The 18,179-nt window shown below is 45.4% G+C and overlaps 1 protein-coding gene across 2 annotated transcripts in view; it reads right to left on the reverse strand.

Annotated features, from left to right (window-relative positions):
- The window catches only part of FRMD4A (FERM domain containing 4A), a 465,015-nt gene that overhangs the window by 173,939 nt on the left and 272,897 nt on the right, over positions 1-18,179 (reverse strand). For both annotated transcript variants that reach the window (XM_080810510.1, XM_080810511.1), the window contains exon 2: positions 15,481-15,546. In XM_080810510.1, coding sequence (XP_080666636.1) covers positions 15,481-15,546 — 66 coding nt within the window. The remainder of the gene's footprint in view (positions 1-15,480; positions 15,547-18,179) is intronic.

Raw genomic sequence — 18,179 nt, forward strand, 5'->3', positions numbered from 1 at the left:
ACCGGTAAGAAACGTGAGAGTGTGGTGCGATCGTGACTTCCTGCCTCCTTCCCTTCCAATCCCCATCCCACTCTCTGCTAGGTGCTCCGACAACCGACATGACTGGTGACACAGACCCACAGGGCACCTCCTGTCTACTTCCTCACTCTCCATTCTGCTTCCTGTTCTGACCACAGCAGAGCAGTCACGAATTTGTCTCTTGTCTCTTTGGTAACCCACCCAGAGAGCACCTCTGAAGAGGATGAAGAGGAAAGCAGGCTCCAGGCCACCAGAAATCGTAACCTCTCCTCTGCTCATCCCGCTCTTCAGAACATCACGGGAAACGTCTCTGAACTCCCAGGCACCATGGCGGTCTGCTTTCGTAAGCTTATCTCTTTGCGCTGTGCTTCTTGGTGAGTCCTGTTGTTTCTTCTCCGAATTGTTTTCTATGTATCTGACCATACTGGCATTAGATTCTTTACTCTGCAAGCTCCCGGGAGATGGAGACAGTGCCGATTTTCCTTATGATACCAAAACACGGACCATGACCATGACCATGACATTGAATAAAGCCTTCCACTGATGAAACAGATAAACACAATGATTAACATAACTTTAGGACCCAACTGGAAGAACCACTTCTCAAGACATTTTGAGGAGGTCACTGCGTATTTAGTTATCTATCTACACAGAAGACTAAGAGAATTGTATTTCTGAGGAAATACTTTTCAAATGACCCTCCTCAGTGGTCATCTCAGCCAATAGGCTTCTTGCCCCAAAATGCCACTGAGATAAATCTGAGTCTAGAGATACAGTTGTCCAGTTCTAAGGTTTTCAGTGAGGTCCTAGATAATTTGGCTTTGGACACAATTAACATTCTTCTCTTTTCTTTCTCCTTTAAGTTCATAGGACAAGAGGGTTTAAGATTCAGATGGGATGCTTTTCCAGATTGCTATGTCAAAGACAGCTGGCTCAATGCTCCTCAAACCCAGGCCATCACAGCCCCTGGCAAACAGTTTCCTGGCTCACCAGGGGAGGGAGGTGCAGTCACCCATGTGTTACGGTGACCGAGATGAGGAAGTAGTGGACACCACCACCAGAGCAATGACTTGGGCCCTAGCTGGCAAGTGCTGAGCCAGCTCTGACTCCGTCTGGTAAACACCCAGAAGGAGAGTGGCCTTCGGAGCCAGCAACACAGAACCGGCCTCATGAAACATTCACTTCCCAGGTGAGAAGCCAGGGTCTCATCCCAGGCAGCACACCAGGGTGTCCCCACACAGGTGATGGCAGGAAGCTTGTTGCATTCCCTCAGGATGGCTGTGGTGGGCAGCTCTGCACACCCTATCACTTTTATGCCTCACAACTGTCCTTCAAAGAAAGAATCATTATCTACTTTCATTTTCTTTTACTTACTTTCCTAATCGAAAACCAAAAAAAAAAAAAAAAAAAGATTTCGATTCCGGGCTTAAAGAGGTCAAAATCACTGTTACGAACTAAATTGTGTCTCCCAAATTCTTAGGTTCAAGTACTCACTCTCAATGTGACTGTCTTTTAAAAGGTTAATTAGGGTTACATGTGATCATAAGGGTGGGGCCTTAATGCAGTAGGATCAGGGTCCTACTAAGAAGAGGAAGGATGCCAAGGATGCTCTCACACAAAGAAAAGGCCATGGGTGGAAACAGAGAGATGGCCATCTGCAGGCCAAGGAGACCTCAGGGGAAACCAACCCTGTCTTCAGAGCTGTGAAGAAATAAATTCCTGTTGTTAAAACCACCTAGTCTGTGGGTATTTCACAATGGTGGCCTCAGCAACCAATAGGGTCCCACAGTTAAAAAGTGGTCTGAGATCCAAGTTCATGCTTGGGGGCAGCAGAGACTTCATTCATTAACTCTGGTCTTGTTTCAACAGTCTCAGAACATGCTTTCAGATTTTGGATGCCTGCCTCATTAACTATTATTGTATAAAAAAGGATTTGATTCGTTTTTATCCCCAATTCCTGGAAGGTAGTCTCTATATCCTTGGAATTTCTCTAGTAAGGGAGTATCTTGGATATTCACAAAGCACACCTGACTTCATTGTAATGAGATGACTCAGAGTGGGGTTGGTCACCCCCCATCACGTGATTATCGGGCTGGGGCTCTGAGTGGTGTGCCATCAGCCCAACCTACGATCTCTGGAGACTCGGTCCAATCACACGGCCAATGATTCCAACTGTTGGTGGAATGTAAAGCCACTATGGAAAGCAGAATGGAGGTGCCTCAAAAAATTAAAAACTGAACTGCCATCTGATCCAGCAATCCCATTTCTGAGTACACATCCAAAGGAAATGAAAACACAGTATTAAGGAAATATCTGTGCTCCCATGTTCATGGCAGCAGTATTCACAACAGCTAAGATATGAAAACAGCCTGAGTGTTGGTTGATGGAAAAATGGGTAAGGAAGATGTGGCGTGTACATACACACACACACACACACACACACACTGGAATACCATTCAGTTGTGAAGATGAAGTAAATCCTGCCATTTGCAACAAATGTGGGTGGATCTTGAGGGCATTATGCTAAGTGAGATAAGCCAGACAGACTTATTACAACATGTAAATGTACCAAATCAACATCTTGTATACCTTAGACTTATACAATGTTATATGTCATTTTATTAAAAAAAAAAGCCTATATAGTGAAACCCTAATAAAATCTCTGTGCAATGAGGCTTGGTGGAGCTTCCTGGTTAGTGAACACATTGATGCACCAGGAGGGTGATGCCTCTCTTGGGAGAGGGCACAGAAGTTCTGCATTTGGGGTCCTTCCAGACTTTACCCCTTGTGTCTCTTCACTGATGGGTCTGGGTTTATATTCTTTATGATAAAACTGTATAATCATAAATATCATGCTTTCCTGAGTTTTATGAGTCATTCTAGTGAATTATCAAAGTGGGGGTCATGAGAACTCCCAGGGTTACGTCCAGTTGGTCAGAAGTGCAGGGGGCATGGGGATCCTTGAACTTGCAACTGGCTTCTGGAGGGAGGGTCATCTGCCTGGGAACGTGTACAGTCTGCACTGAGTCCCCGTGCTTAGTGCCAGAACCACGATGCCACCCAGCACCCATCCACTCTCACCCGCTCCCTCAGCACAGGGCACTGTGTCAGCTGGTAATTCGGCAACCAAAGGCTTTGTCAGTTACATATTGGCTATTATTACACAGCTGAACATGTGAAGACGGAGGTGTTGGGAGGCCAAGGAATAACCAACCCCAAGACTGCCTGAGCTTTAGGAAATAAAATGATTATCCCAAGAATAATCACTGGGGAGTTTTTGTCCTATTCTTATGTTCCCCTTTCTCTTTTTCTGAGTATCACCTAGTTCATATATTTGGATTCACTGAAAAATAGTTTAGTTGTTCCTTCTGTCACAAATAAATGAGGATGGAAGCCACAAATTGAAGAAAGGAGAAGTTTTCATTTGATAGCTCTTCATGCATTTGTTCATCTGTTTAACATTGATAAACTTTTTGGTGACAGCAGTTACCATTTACTGGATACCCATGACTAGGGTACTTGGCTCTGTTATCTGTACTTCTCATCATAGTCCGGCAAGATAGTTAATAGAATTCCCATTTTAGCCACAAGAAAGCTGAGGTTCATCAAGGTAAATATTTCCCAAGGCCACATACTGTCTGGGTGGGAAAAGAGAGCCGGGATTCAAACTTGGATCTGATTTTAGCCTAAGCGTGAGCTTTATCACATCAACAGCTCCTAAGCCCCAGTACATTTGTCCATTAGTGGTACAACAGAAAAATAAGATTAATATATGTAAATTTTATACATTTAAATGTATCCTATTTAAAGACTGTTTTTTATTGTTTTCCTATTCTTTTGATATGTTTCTCTTTTTTATTATACAGATGAAGATAAAAGCAATCTGCAATATTTTTTACTACCCTTACTCGGCATAAAACAAAATTTCTAGTCCTACTTTTCCTTTATCTTTAATTTTTCTGGTCTCTTAAAGGCCAGTCTGGGAATCACAGTGGCCCTAGCTGTGAGCCACGGAGGAAAAGTCCATAATGGTGAGCCTCAATACTACCGTTTGAATATATAGTTTGCTGGGAAAACATACAAGCTCCAGAGGCTGACTCTATTGGGTCACATTCTGGCTCTGTTCGGGGTGGAGCCTGAGAAGTTGCATTTCTAGCATGTTCTTGACTAATGCTGATACTGCCCATCCAGGACCACACTGTGAGAATCACTGAGTTAGCCAATCACATGAATCCTACTTCCCTTGTCAGGGACTGGTCCAGACAGGACAAAATGACCCAGCTATGGTCTGGGGTAGAGCAGGGACAGGAGGGACAGGGAAGACCATCTGGAAAGGTTTTTTTGTTCCCCCATGAGAAAAAGAGTTAATGAGAGGAGCAACTCCCCTTCCTCCTTTCCAACATTGCTGTGTCAAGCTGTGGCTGGAGCCAACCCCGTGACCGGGCTACCTGTGGCTGGGAAGGACACACATCAAGGAGCCCGCAGATTTTCTTTAGAATTGACTGTGTTTTGATTTCACCGTGCTCAAACAGAGTGAAGCTGAAGGGAAAAATTAGTATTTCTCTTCATGGTTCTGAGTACAATTTGGTGAGGACACTGCTGTTGAACCCAGGACTCCAGGGCAGAGTTCCTCGCCAAGATTCACGTGTTGTGTGGGGATGTGTACGCATGTGTTTGAGACAGCCAAATGAATGTTGAAGGCATCCTGCTACCACAGTATTCACTAGTGTGTGTGTATGTGTGTGTGTGTGTGTGTGTGTGTGTGTGTGTGTATATATATATATAATTAATCCCCCAAAAGACGGGTGAGAAGGCGGTGGTTTCCCCATACCTCTCTGGCTCTTGCCAGGTAAAATGTGGTAAAATGATGCAGAGAATGGAGATCATCTGCAGGATAAGAGCAGTTCATTCAGACCTGTGCAGGAATGTAGTGATACCTTCTGTTATTTTATAAATCACAAGCCCTATTATAAGCAAGGAAGGAAGGCTAACGTAAAGGCTGACAAAGGATTTTGATAATGCCGACATATGGCCCACTTTGATGTTGTAATATATCCTAGGCTCTGTCAACAAGGTAAAATGTAAGGATCGTTGTCTGGATCTATTGCCTCCCTCAAAAGGGCTCTGCATGGGATGTTAAAATCTTCTTCCCCTAAAGAATAAAATTTGGACTGGTTTTGAACTGGCAGCCAGGCCTTCTGGGAGCCATGAGGTTCTCCTGCATTTCATCAAAGGCTGCTAGGATCCAGCAGGCTTGGGGAGGCCCGTGTTCTTCTGAGTCTCACAGAGTTGCACTGAACACATCTAAATGCCCCAAATCGTCCACCCTGTTGTGCACTGCAAAATCTGGCTAGCAGGCCACAACCTTTGTGAAGGATCCAACCCCTAATGGGAAACAAGACTTCGTACATGAACTTGAGAGCAGTTGAGTTCATGAGTAATAGGCTGGGAAACCAATCACTAATTTGTGCACAGGGAAAGAATCTGCCTTCAGTCCTACCTTCCCACATTATCACAGCCAATACGATCCCTCTGTATATAATTGTGTGCCAGCGTCACTTTAACACGAAGCAGTAAGGCTGGGGTCAGTCACCAGATACTGGGCTGCACCCGTCAAAAATATTTTTTTTTCCTATTTTATCTCCAAATATGTTAAGTGATTAACATGCTTTGACATACTTGGAGGTCAAAACCGAAATCACTGATCTAGATGGTTTTCGGTATTCTGCATGAACGCACATCCGTATACATCCTGCCTGTCCTCACATGACCTTGTCTTAAGGATGACTTTGGAAGGATTAGCATTGTTAGCCAGTGTTTATGAAAACATTAGGGGATGGTGTGTAGGGAAGCCCAGAAGGTGAAGCCCAGTAAGTGAAGACATTTGAGAATCAACCCATCACAGTCACATGAACTTACATGAAATCCACAAATATGTCACAAAGCCTTGCACAGAGTCATAATGTAACCAAATTACTAGGAGTGATAGCCCGGGAAATTAGGCAGCATTTCCCCCAAAAGTCAGAGGTAGTTTATGATTCCATTCTACAGATGACATAGCAAAGGCACCTGGCTTGTCCAGATTATCATAGCTACTAAGTGGTCTAGCCTGGACACCTGATGCCAGGCTAAGGCAGTGCCTATGAGGTGCCAAGAAGTCTGCTGAGCACTTCCCATGTTCGAATCTATGAATCCTTATCACAACTCTAGGATGCCAGTAGTGTCAATTTACAGATCAAATCACAGCAGGAAGACTGGAGGCCTTATCCTTCCTGGGTTACAGATAAAGAAACCAAAGGTCAAAGAGGTTGGATAATTGGCCAAGGTGACGGAGCTAATAAGATTTGGAGTTAAGAACCCCATGGCTTTGGCCAATTTTGATTTTTGGTCCAGTTTCAAAGCCAGGCTGCCTGGCTCCAAAGCTTGTGCTCTCAGCGCGCCTCTTACTCACATGGCCTGAGTTACACGGCCTGACTTGGAATCAGGTCTCTATTCTTCCCCAGCTGGGCCACTTTGAATAAGTTATTTAACATCTCTGTGCCTAAATTTCTTCATCTGCAAAATGGGAACAGTGACAGTTACCCACCTTCTAGAGTTGTGGAGGTGGTTATCAGCTGATGATTTAGCATCCAGGAAGCACTTAGAACAGAAAGAAGTGCTCAACTAGCTAATGTGATGATTAATCACTTACGCTAAAGTTTCTCGTGGCATTTAAAAGATGGCTTATGTAATTAAAATGTGATTTACACTTAACTGTTCAGGAATGCATGTATTTGCATAAAGCAAGGCATACTTATATTTTTTGTCACCTGCTCTCTATCTAGAACAATGAGTTCCAAGCCCCAAGGGGTGTACTGAGACGCCTCCGGGGAATCGTTCAAAGAGGTGGTGCGCGGCAGGTGGGATTCCGACCTCCTCCACTTACATGTACCGGACAGAGGATTCTACACGTTAGAGAAGTTGGAGAACCACTGGTTGCAAGGACTGCTGTGGGGTCATGGGGTTGCTTCTGTCTAGGACCATGGATATAAGTCCCTGCAGTTATAAAATGCAGGACGCCAGTTCTGCCGGCTGAGGCAGGCGAACAGGGCCCCCTAGGGCACACCCAGAGAGGTGACAGTGAGGGACACCATTACACTCTTCATGTCTTCAATATACTGCTCTTGTAAGAAGGACCAGTCAGATTACGGAGGTCCGTGAGAGTCCAAGAGAGGAGTCCAAACCAAATGAACTACTGATCAGAGACATATCACAAAGGAGTCCTTTCGGAAGAATAATCTGGCTGTGTCGTGCAGGTCCAACTGGAATGGACAAAGCGTGGAATTACAGAGGTCAGTGAGGAGGCTGCTGTAGGATTCCAAGCAAACAGCGGTGACAATGTCAAAGCCAGGTGGTGGTGACTATCTATCTAAGGGTCATGGGAACTGGAGAAAGAAAGAGACTTGACCACACATCAGGATAGGGATGGAGTCAAAATAGGAGCCTGGTTGCCTTGGCGGAGTGGGGGGCTCCCGTTCAAAGAAGGTGCAAGGAGAGCATGATGTGGGCTTGATGAAGGTGGGGGTGTGGAGCGTGAGCGGCCACCTAGGTGGTCACTTACACATACCCCGCAGGCAGCTGAGGTGCGTGACTGGGGCTTGGGCGAGATTTGGAAATCTTCCGTGTCGCTTGGACGGCAAAATCATTAGTTCTATGCTGGGCTTAGTGACGGAACAGGAAAGCAGAGAGCGTGAAGGGCTCCGGGGCAGGCCCACCGGGGTGGAAGAGCCAGAGAAAAACACACAGCAGCTGAGATTTCCCCTGACTTTTCGATTCCTTGCTCCGCCACCCCTGGCTGCTTGACAGCTCTGTGTTTCTCAGGAGAGCTGTTTGCCTCTTTCCTTCCATCTTCAGGAGGGGTGGGACAAGGAGCGGCAGGGCTTCGAGAATGAACAGATCTGCTCTCCTTAAAAGGGAGGACAGGGTGCTGCTGGCACAGCTGTACCCAGGAGGTGGCTGTCCCAACCAGAGGAGGGAGGGAAAGAGAACGCACAGCCCACTGCAGGAAGAGGAACCACCCCACCCCTGGATTTGTAAAAAGTCTTACGGCCTGAGTAATTTCTCCCCTCTAGACAGAACCTCTTGCCCCAAAGGGAGGTTCTCTTAGGTCTGCAGCGCCCACCGGTAGATGAATGGAGATTTACCAAATGAGCAAGGATCTGAATTGAGCAATGAGCCAAACACCAATCTGTGAGTTATGGATAAAAAACAAAAAACACCCAGATTTGCTAATTCCCAGATTCCTGTGACGCCATTCCTTCCAGATGGCCCCTTTTCTCTACAGAGCCATACTCTTCTTAGGGGTGTGTGCATGTATATGTGTCTGTCCTCTAGAAACACAGCTACTCCCATTTTGCGGAACTGCACTTGTGTGTTTAATCTGTTTTAATCCCTTTACTCCCTGCTCCACCTTTCTTATCCCCCTTGAACAGAGAGATGAAAAACTAGGAGCCCCTGGTTTGCAGCCATCTCCCGAGAGTCCTCATCTGCCAACACTCCTACTGGGCTACTACGGAGAATATGTGGAAATGATTTAGTAAAGGGATCAAAGAACAAAAAAATAATAACTCAGCAGTGACATCAAAGCGAAAACATAACATCAAGTTTCTGGAGGGTTGTTCCTAGAAGGCCAGGAGCTGCACCGTCTCCCTCATTCTCCATCCCATGTGGTGTGTGAACCATATGAATTTGTCCCTTCTGTAGGACAAAGTTGGCTCCCAATCGGCCATTTCAAATGGTTCCAGCTAATACATTTTCAAACTGGTTAAAATTAGCATCCAGGGAGAATGGGGGTGGGGGTGGGGTTCAGAGGGAGCGTTGGGTGGGGGAGGGGAACAGAGAAGGGGTTGTTGCTCAGCAACCAGATCCTGGACAACCCCTCCACCCCCCAACCATCGCCCCAGACAGCCTCTTCCCCTTATCCCGAGCCCAGATGAGCTGTCTGGTCCAGGAGCTGTGAGCACTTCTGTGTTGGGGGGGGGGGGCGGGGAGTCCCTGGATGATTGCATCAATCTGCTAGATCCTGACACTCCTCCCTCCATCACTGCCCCACAGGGAGACTGAAAGTCTCTTTTGTTCTCAACCAGAGCACAGCTCACCAATTTCTCAGTCACAGCCCTCGCTGGTGCAAAGGGAGATTTACAGGTCCCTCCCTCCTTGCCAAGAGGGAGACTCCCTAGCTGCTTGTGTCACCCAAGGCTATGCATTCTGGATTATTTCTCATTCCGCCATGCCACTAAATGAACGCCAGATTACATGCAGAGCTAGCCTTGTGTTACCTGCCTCTCATCTATACCTTAACATTGATTTGCTTCGTCACGTGCCTTTAAAATGTTAAATACGACCAGCCACCCCCAGGGCTCGGAAAGACATCTGTCTGGCTCATTTGGGGCAGGACCCAGCTTTGCAAAGAGGAGCCGGAGAAATGATGACGGCCATCGTGGTGAAGTTTGAGGTCAGCCCAAAGCAGTGCTGCCCATTTCATGAGGCTCTTGTTTCATGAGGCAGCCTGTGGACTGGGAGGTCCCGGACAGAAGGTTCCTCCCACCGAGGCCCTCAGTCTGTTTCCAGCCCCTGCACATGGCTCCCCGCACATGGCTGACCCCGCACCTCCTGGTGAAGTCAGACCAGACAGGAGCAGATGGCAGACCCGGCTCACGCTTCAGCAGGCAGGCCAGCAAGCCGAGAAGACCACCCTTCCCAGTTGAGCAGACACAGGATCAGCTCTGTGTTTTGTTTTGGTTTTTTTTTTCTTTTTTCTTGGCCACACATGCTTTGGGGGAATTCCTGGTTTACTTGGTAGAAAACAGTCCCTTCTTCTTTTTTTTTTTTTTTAATAGAAGAACATCCTTATCCACAGAAGCAGCTGAGGATGGAGGGAGGGTGAGCGTGTATGTGGGGGTGTGCACACACACAGAGAACCCCAGTCTGCTCATTTATTCTAGTAACACAGATTTTTTATAGTTGTTTTTTTTTTTTTAGCCCATTATAGGCCAGAATATTCACTTTGCTCTCCATGCTGCTTGACTCAGGGACCATAGCAACTTACTGAACCTCTAAGCGGGAGTATCACCAGCACGGTTATCAGACAGGGAAATGATCAGGAGGTTCTATCTGCTGTGGCTTGTTTCTTCCACACCTGGTGCCTGGAGGCGGACACGTGATGTGGAAATCCGTCAGCACGTGTGTCCATGCTCAGATCTTCACCAGACAGATGAGCAGCTCAGCTCTAAGACATGAAATGACCTGGGTAAGCCCATCTTTGGTTTCAGACTTGAGATGGGGGTCAGAGCCTCTAATTCCAGTCGTTTCCGAGGCTGGTGCTGGGGGTCAGCACAGCGGCCACGTTACAGGAAATCTCCCATGTCCCGGGTCTTTATTATATACATTTACTATAGTGCAGTGCAAGGAGGTCAGGACATACTCTGTGTTCAAGCTGCATAGACTACTACTACTACTATGTGACCTCAAGCGGGTTATCTGACCTTCCTGAATTTCTGTTTCCTCATCTGAATTATCACGGACTTTACACAGTCAACATAAAAATTAGATAAATAAGCCCCAGCGACATTCTATAAGGAACTATAAAATGTGATCATTCTTGTGGAGGACATCCAGCATTAATCTGGGTAACCTGACTGTGTCCACAATCTTTTCTCTTGTTAAATTATCTTCTCTCTACCCTTTACAGATAGCTGTCCAACAGAAATAAAATGTCAGCCACAAACATGAACCCCATATGAAGTAGTCCTATTAAACAAGATGTGACTAATTTCACAGACATATTTTCTTTAACCTAATTACTATGCCCCCCGAATATTTCATTTTCAACATGGAATCATCAATATAAAAATCCTTAAGAAGATGTTTTACTTTTTGTTTTCATAGGAAACCTTCAGAACTGGGTGTGTATTTTACACTTTGGGTCCGTGTGGACTGCCCACATTTCAAACCTCCCATTGCATGACAGAGTCCAGCTTTAGATCCTTCCTAATGTTTCTGTCCCACTGGCTTTCTCAGAATTAGGCACACCGTGTCATGTACAACAATAACCCAGCTATGATTTCTCATTCTCCTGGAAAAAAGCTGAGGTTTGAGCCACTTCTCAGAATCACAGGACACTCTGTCCCTCTATTTTCACAGAAGTGGATGGTGGTCAAAGGGCTGCCAATGGCCACTGAAAGACTGGGTCAGACCCGACGATCCAAGGATGTTAGTGACATCACGGGGCAGCTTCCCAACAAAACATAAAGTGGGGATCGTTGAGGCAGCCGTGGGGCTGGAGAGAATTCCAATTTGTAAAGCTCTATCATCAGAGGGAAGAATTCCTGCCAACAGAGCATAACATCTACTCATCGATGGGGTTTGGGCAAAGCCCTGAAGTGAGAAGGCCCACGTCTGTTTTCCTTGTCCTGGCATGTCTTCCTGTGAGAAAGGAGGCCACGTAATGTCATAAGCCTCAAGAGAACCTAATAAGGAAGAGCCACACCTCAGCCATTCCAACCAAGTGAAAATCTATTCTATTTTTAAGAAATTCAAGAGAAAGAGCCTGGGATCTTCCTTCCTTATTAACGACTTCCAGGACTCCAACTACTGACCCTCACTGTCCAGAAATTCTTTCTAGTCTTATTTAAATTGTTCTCACTAAGGCTAACGCACATTTTCCTTTCTTGGCTTTCAAAATGCTCACCTAAATATGCAGGGGGGAAAATGGAGAAACTAATTTTAAAGGAATAGCCATATGAAGCTAAGACTTGAGGATTTTACTACAAAACATGCATGACACCCTCTTAGCTGGCTACAGAAGCATCAGGAAGTGGCTGACAGAGAGACATGCACAATGGCAGACAGTCATTCTGATGCAGGCTTTTTCGAGTACATTTCAAATTAGTTGAAACAATTTTGGGCAACAGGGCAAATGATACCATCTCCAGGCTGGATGGGAGGGTGATGTGCCTGGACCCTGTCACACACTGGTGACAGAGGATGATGGAGGCTTGGTTTTGTTGTGGAAAGCTCACATCATCGTTCCTGCTGTCCTTAAGTGGAATTTAAGGACTATGGAGTCACGTGGTAATGCTGTGGGTACTGGGGACCTGGCTGTGGATTTTGAGATGAACTTTTCAAATATGCAATCCCAATATGTGCATGCTTGACCTTTGCCCTTTCCCCTGCTGGGGCGACGTGGGATTTACTCAGGGCAGTCAGGGATTTGGAAGCACAGATTCTGCTCAGTCATCTCAAAGGGCTTTGTAAGCATTAAATGTTGGGATTATGGCCATTTTGCTCTCTAACCTGAAAAAGGGAAATGCTATAGTCACAGGGACCAGGTCTACACAGGAGAAAATGGTCTGTGCGGGTGTCTGGTCACCAGAATCCTTCTGGTGGGAGGGAATCCTTGTTAGCTGCTGACTCCAGGCCGTCTTGTTCCTCTTTCAGGCTGTCAGAGTTTCATGATGTGTAGCCTTCGATGCAGCTCTTACCCTAACGGTGGCTGAAAAACTCGTTGTCCCACCTCTGCCACTATTTCAAATTATAGCCACCCTTGAGTAAACCCGCTTGCCCCTGTGTGAGAGAGAAACACTTCCTCCCAACCTGCCTCTCCATCTTCCAAACCTTGTCAGGTCCACACCTACCCCGCCCCAACTCTGCATCTCCAGATCGCAAGACTGAGAAGGGCGTTTCTTCATCTCCGTCTTGTTACAAATACTCTGAAATTGTGCTTCATGGCAACACCAGCAAAACCGTCCGCACCTACTGTACTTTGGTGACTCAAGAGTAAATGAATCTGCCAGGTTGTCACTCTGTAGATTTACGGTATCAAAAAGAGAAGTATGGGATCCAAATGCTTTGTTCTATGAAAAACCTAGCATGGGTCCAAATGAACCCGAGGAGAGGGATTCCCTTTAGAAAGGGTTTTGTCGAAAGAACATAATCCAGGACAAGGGAACTTTGTAGAGGAGAAAGAAAAGTCATGTTTAACTTGGTGTTTGTCCAATAGTTTTAACCTTGCTCCTCTATGTTTTGCTGAAGTCTGCTTTGTAATCATGCCCAAAGGACTTCAGAAGTGTTCCCCCCCCCTTTTTTTTTTTTATCTATAGTGTTTTTGTGCTAAACAAAATCCCCTGCCAAGCAATTGGTTCTACGACAAAAAGTCCTTTGGGGAAATAATACCAAGGCATTTTAGGATTAGCCTATTCTTTCATTCCACAAGGATTTGTTTAGTGACATTTGTGCCAGGCATTGGGCTGGGTGCTGGGGATACATGGGGATCATGATGCAGACCCTGCCCTCAAACCGTTGGCGGCTCTGGGACAACAGACTAAAGAGGCAGGGACAGTGAGCTATGACACTGAGCTGTGATAGCGCTGTGAAGGGTGAAGGGGGCCTGTGGGGGAGAGCGCGCAGGGAGGGAGAACATAGGGGGAAGAGTGTCTTCTAGGCTGTGAAATGGAGGCTTAGCAGAAACCAGCCACAGGCACAGGGATACCGGCGCAGGAAGCAGAGTTCTAGAAAGAGGGAGTAACGCATGACGTGTATTCTGAAGGGGGTGGGCAGAATAGGTCTTCTCTTGCTTGTCCTAATTCAATATCTTCTGGATTGTGACAGGCTGAGGATGAGCCTTCCAAAGGCACATACAGTAGTAACTAAATACCTTTTCTGCAATTCAAGTTCACTTCCAATGCCCTGGTTCACCTCCTTCTGGGGAAGGTTGGCTGACAGACCATAACTTCACCGCCACTTGAAGTTCCATTTCCTGTTTCAGAGAGTGGCTGCTTTCTAAGCCTCTAAGTGTTGATATATATATATTTTTTAAAAGCATCTAAAAAACACTGGACCTCTCTCCTATAAACTCTTTACGCTGATTCTTAACAACTGAAAGCTCCAAGTGCTTTGTCAGTGATTTTGCAGATGAGATCTCACTCACTTTACAGTTGTCTCCTGCCTCACCTCACCCCCCAAATCCAAACCACAAGTTTGACTTTTAATAAGACTGTAAGTCTTGGAATCAAGCCTAATAAGAGCATAATCCAAAACATTGAAGACTTCTGTACTCGTGGGTAAATTAATGACAGTGTTTACTGGTAAGAGCGGAAAAACTATTAAACAAACAAAAAAAGCCTTAAAAGTGCCCAAATGAGTGAACCATTAGATAATAATGGTATGTCCATTTTTGTAATTTATGCTGATATTAACAAAGATGAACTTACAGTAACTTGGGAAATGCCAATGAAAGACAATGTTAGATGGAAAAATAAAATAGAATTACACACATTATGATTACAACCACATAAGAAATAGGAACCTGAAAAATGCTGGAAAGAAATGTGCTGAAATGAGACTAGTAGGTAAATGAGTGGGCTGTGATTATGAGCTTTTTCCTACTTTGTTTCCTACATTGTCTTTATAATTTAAAGCTAATTGAAAGTATTAACTCCTTTATTAGTAATTCAAATATTTTCAAATCCAAGCAGTATGTACAAGGGAATGTGACATTAGAGTATTTCTATGCAAATTTTCCCATCGTGGAAGTATCATTCCCACCCCCACCCCCTGCAATGAATGAGCATGAAGGTGTTATTTCAACCTAGTGATGAATTACATATTGTTTGGCAAAATGTTCTAGATAATGAGGGGCACTGCTCTAAGAATTTGATAGACGTTTGAGAATTTCAAGCAAATATAGTTCTAAAACTTGGAGTCAAACAACAGATTTGGAATTAAGGTCTTTAAATCAAGTTGGGCAACTTTGTGATTCTTTGGAGCTCTAGGTATAATGATGATTTCTTTTGAGACCAAGTTAAACAAGGCCAGGGTCTGTGATTCTAATACTGCTCTGATTTCTCTGACTCCGATGGGTGGATGCAAAGTTTGTAGATTGACTGACGGATCTCCTGAGTGTCCACAGAGACATAGGTATTCAAGAGTGATTCATTGTGGACACCTGGGATAGGGGTTACATTGCTCCTGGAAGGGAGCCAGAGCCAGGAGATTGCCTCTCCTTTCCCACACCTATGAAGGATTCACTTGGAAACAGCAAACGGTTTTCCAGCTGTCTCTGAGTAGGGAAGACGTATATCAGTTACAGTTGCCGCAAGAGTCATTTACATTATATTCCAGTTAACTCCTGCAAGTAGAAATTGCTGATGGCAGCTGCAGAATTTCCTTTTCTAGAGCTTTGCAACAATAGGTTAGATATACATCTGGCCTTGAATGCCTTAGGCGTGGTGTACAAAGAAACAGAATGAACAAAAATAGCACTCACAAGCACAAAAATACCACGGTGTGCCGCCCTTCTCTCCTAGATTCTACCAGATACCCATTTAAAAACCACTTCTATCCTCTCCCCACCCACTGGCTGAATTGAAGTCCGAACCACATCAGCCTCGGAAGAAACTTAGAACGTTGGCCAAAATCAGTTACCTGTACTAGCAGTTCCAGCTTCCTGTCATCAAGAAGATGTACTTGACATCGACGGCCCTCCGTCATCTACGAAGAAAGACAAACGATGGTCACTGAGAGTCTGACAGCCTGACACACAGCAAACGAACAAGCCCCCTGGGCCAGGCGCCACCAGGCACCGTCCCCTGGGCAAAATGTCCCCCGGGGATGGAGCTATACAATGCTAAGAGCTGGCGGGACCCATTCGTTCATTCGTTCCTTCAAAAATATTTATGGAGCCCCTTTCTGTGCCAGGCACCATGCTGGGAGCTGGGTGTACAGCGACACATAAGACAAGGTCCCTGCCCACATGGAGCTTACATTCTTATGGAGGAGATAGAAAATAAATTAGCAAACACATTCGTAACCTAACACCAGGCGGTGGGTGATAAGTGTTCCATGCTTTAATCATTCTTCCATTCAATCGTTTCATCACCACACACTGGGGACAGATTTCAGCATCCGGGCTCCACCACCTTGTCCCCCTTACAGAGCAGCCAGGAGCAGGCTAGCCCTCCTCTGGCAACTGCTTCTGATTTCTGTGAAGCTTCTTTCTCCACAGGATTTCTGTGTTACTCATTTATTACCTGGTCCCCATAGTGTTTTCCCTCGTGACAGAGGAATCTGGGAGCTGAACATTCACAGCTAAACCTGACTCCTCACCTTTGACCCTTTCACTACGCACACTGCCGGCAGTGTAAGGGAGAGCACCCAGACAGGCATCCTCGGGTCTTGGCTGCAGGCCTTTGGACAAGGGTCTGTTCATCTCTGCAGCCCCGTCTCATGTACAAAAGTGAGTGGGCTGAGCCCAGGGGAGTGCAGCTGAAATGTTTAATCACTGGCTTTCTGGAAGGAAGAAGCCTTCATTTGTAGCATTTGCTGGAGCCCTGGCATCACTCTCAAAGGAAATCTTTTGAAGAATGAGGCTTCCCTTCGATGTCAGCTGGCCACCACTCCAACCCAAACTTGTCTTGCTGCACTCCAGATAGCTTCCCTGGGTCTGATTTCAAGCTAGTGTCCTGACAACACATCTCCTACACATACGGTAGCCTTAAATAACCCCAGGGGCATGGATGATAGTAGAGTCAGATAATCAGGAAATTTTTCAGGCATGAGTAATGGGTTTTGAGTTTTTATTACCTTTGTTTTTAATATAAGGTACTTACCTGTAAATTTAGAGAATTTCATTTTAATAATGTTTATGTTTTTACCACTGGCACATGGAATTCCCAAAAACGTACCAACGGGCTCTCACAACAGCTAAGAGCTGGTTCTGACACCAATGTCTGGACCAGAAGACCCAGAAGGTTCTGTCTAGCCCTCGTATTTTTCTATGACTCTGTAGCCCCCGCTGAAACCACCTTCTTTTTGCCCACCTAGCAGCCACTTCATGCAGATCAAGGGGAGGGAAGCATGTGGGCAGATCCTGGCCTCATCTCCATGCCCAGCAATCACAGTCCTTTCTCATCAGTGCCTTCTCCAGGAACAATGCAACAGATACCATCTTCTCTTCCTGTTCAACAGGGATTATCCTCTAACCATCAGCATGTCCAAAGCTGGCATGAACTCCTGTGGGAAAATTCTCTTATTCCCTCCTCAGAAGAAGCCAACCTCTCCAACTACCATCAAGTCAGATTTCCCTAGTTATGGGATCTTAACCAAAACAGCACACGTGCTTGGATGGGGCCAAAATAGTCTCTTGAATCTGAGTTATAAGAATAACTCGGCAGTCCCCAGCTCTGAGAAAAAGCACCAAGAAAAGTTTTACATGCTCACAGGCTCTCCAACAGAGGTTAAAATAGAGTTAAAAACCAAGGAAACCAGTCCAAAGTTTTGCCATTTTGCACATATATAAGCCGAAGCTGGTGGCCATGGATGTGAGACGGGTCTATGAAAAGTCCTTATTCATTCTTTGGACTCCTAACTTTAGGTGTTAACTGCCTTAAAAGGAGAAAGGGCTCAAATCCCATTAGAATCTACCAACTTTGCACATAGGAGGCATCTTAGCTGACTGACTTCATTTAAAAAATCCGTCAGCTTCAAAAAATAAACAAGTGGGACAACATCATAATAAAATGCTCAGGCACCTGGATGGCTTAGTTGGTTAAGCGTCTGCCTTCAGCTCAGGTCATGATCCCAGGGTCGTGGGATCTAGCCCCACATTTGGGCTCCCTGCTCAGGAGGGAGCCTGCTTCTCCCTTTCCCTCTGCTCTCTCTCTCTCTCTCTCTCTGACAAATAAATGAATAAAATTTAAAAAAAAAAACAAAAAACAAAAAACTCCTGCACAGCAAGGGGAACCATCAACAAAACGGAAAGCAAGCTACTAAATGGAAGATAATACTTGCCAGTTATGTATCTGATAAAGTGTTAATATCCAAAAGATATAAAGAACTCAGATGACTCAATAGCAAAACCTCACACAATCCTATTACAAAATGGGCAGAGGATCTGAACAGACATTTCTCCAAAGAAGACAGAGAGATGGCCAACAGACACATGAGAAGATGCTTGGCATCACGCATCATCAGGGAAATGCAAATCAAAAATACAATGAGCTATCAAACTCACATGTGTTAGAACGGCTATTACCAAAAACACAAGAAATAACAAGTGTTGAGGAAGGTGTGGAGAAGAGGGGAGCCTCGCATGGTGGGAATGCCCATTAGGGCGGCCACGGTGG

Source organism: Martes martes, assembly GCF_963455335.1.
Source record: "Martes martes genome assembly, chromosome: 8".
Lineage (NCBI taxonomy): Eukaryota > Metazoa > Chordata > Mammalia > Carnivora > Mustelidae > Martes > Martes martes.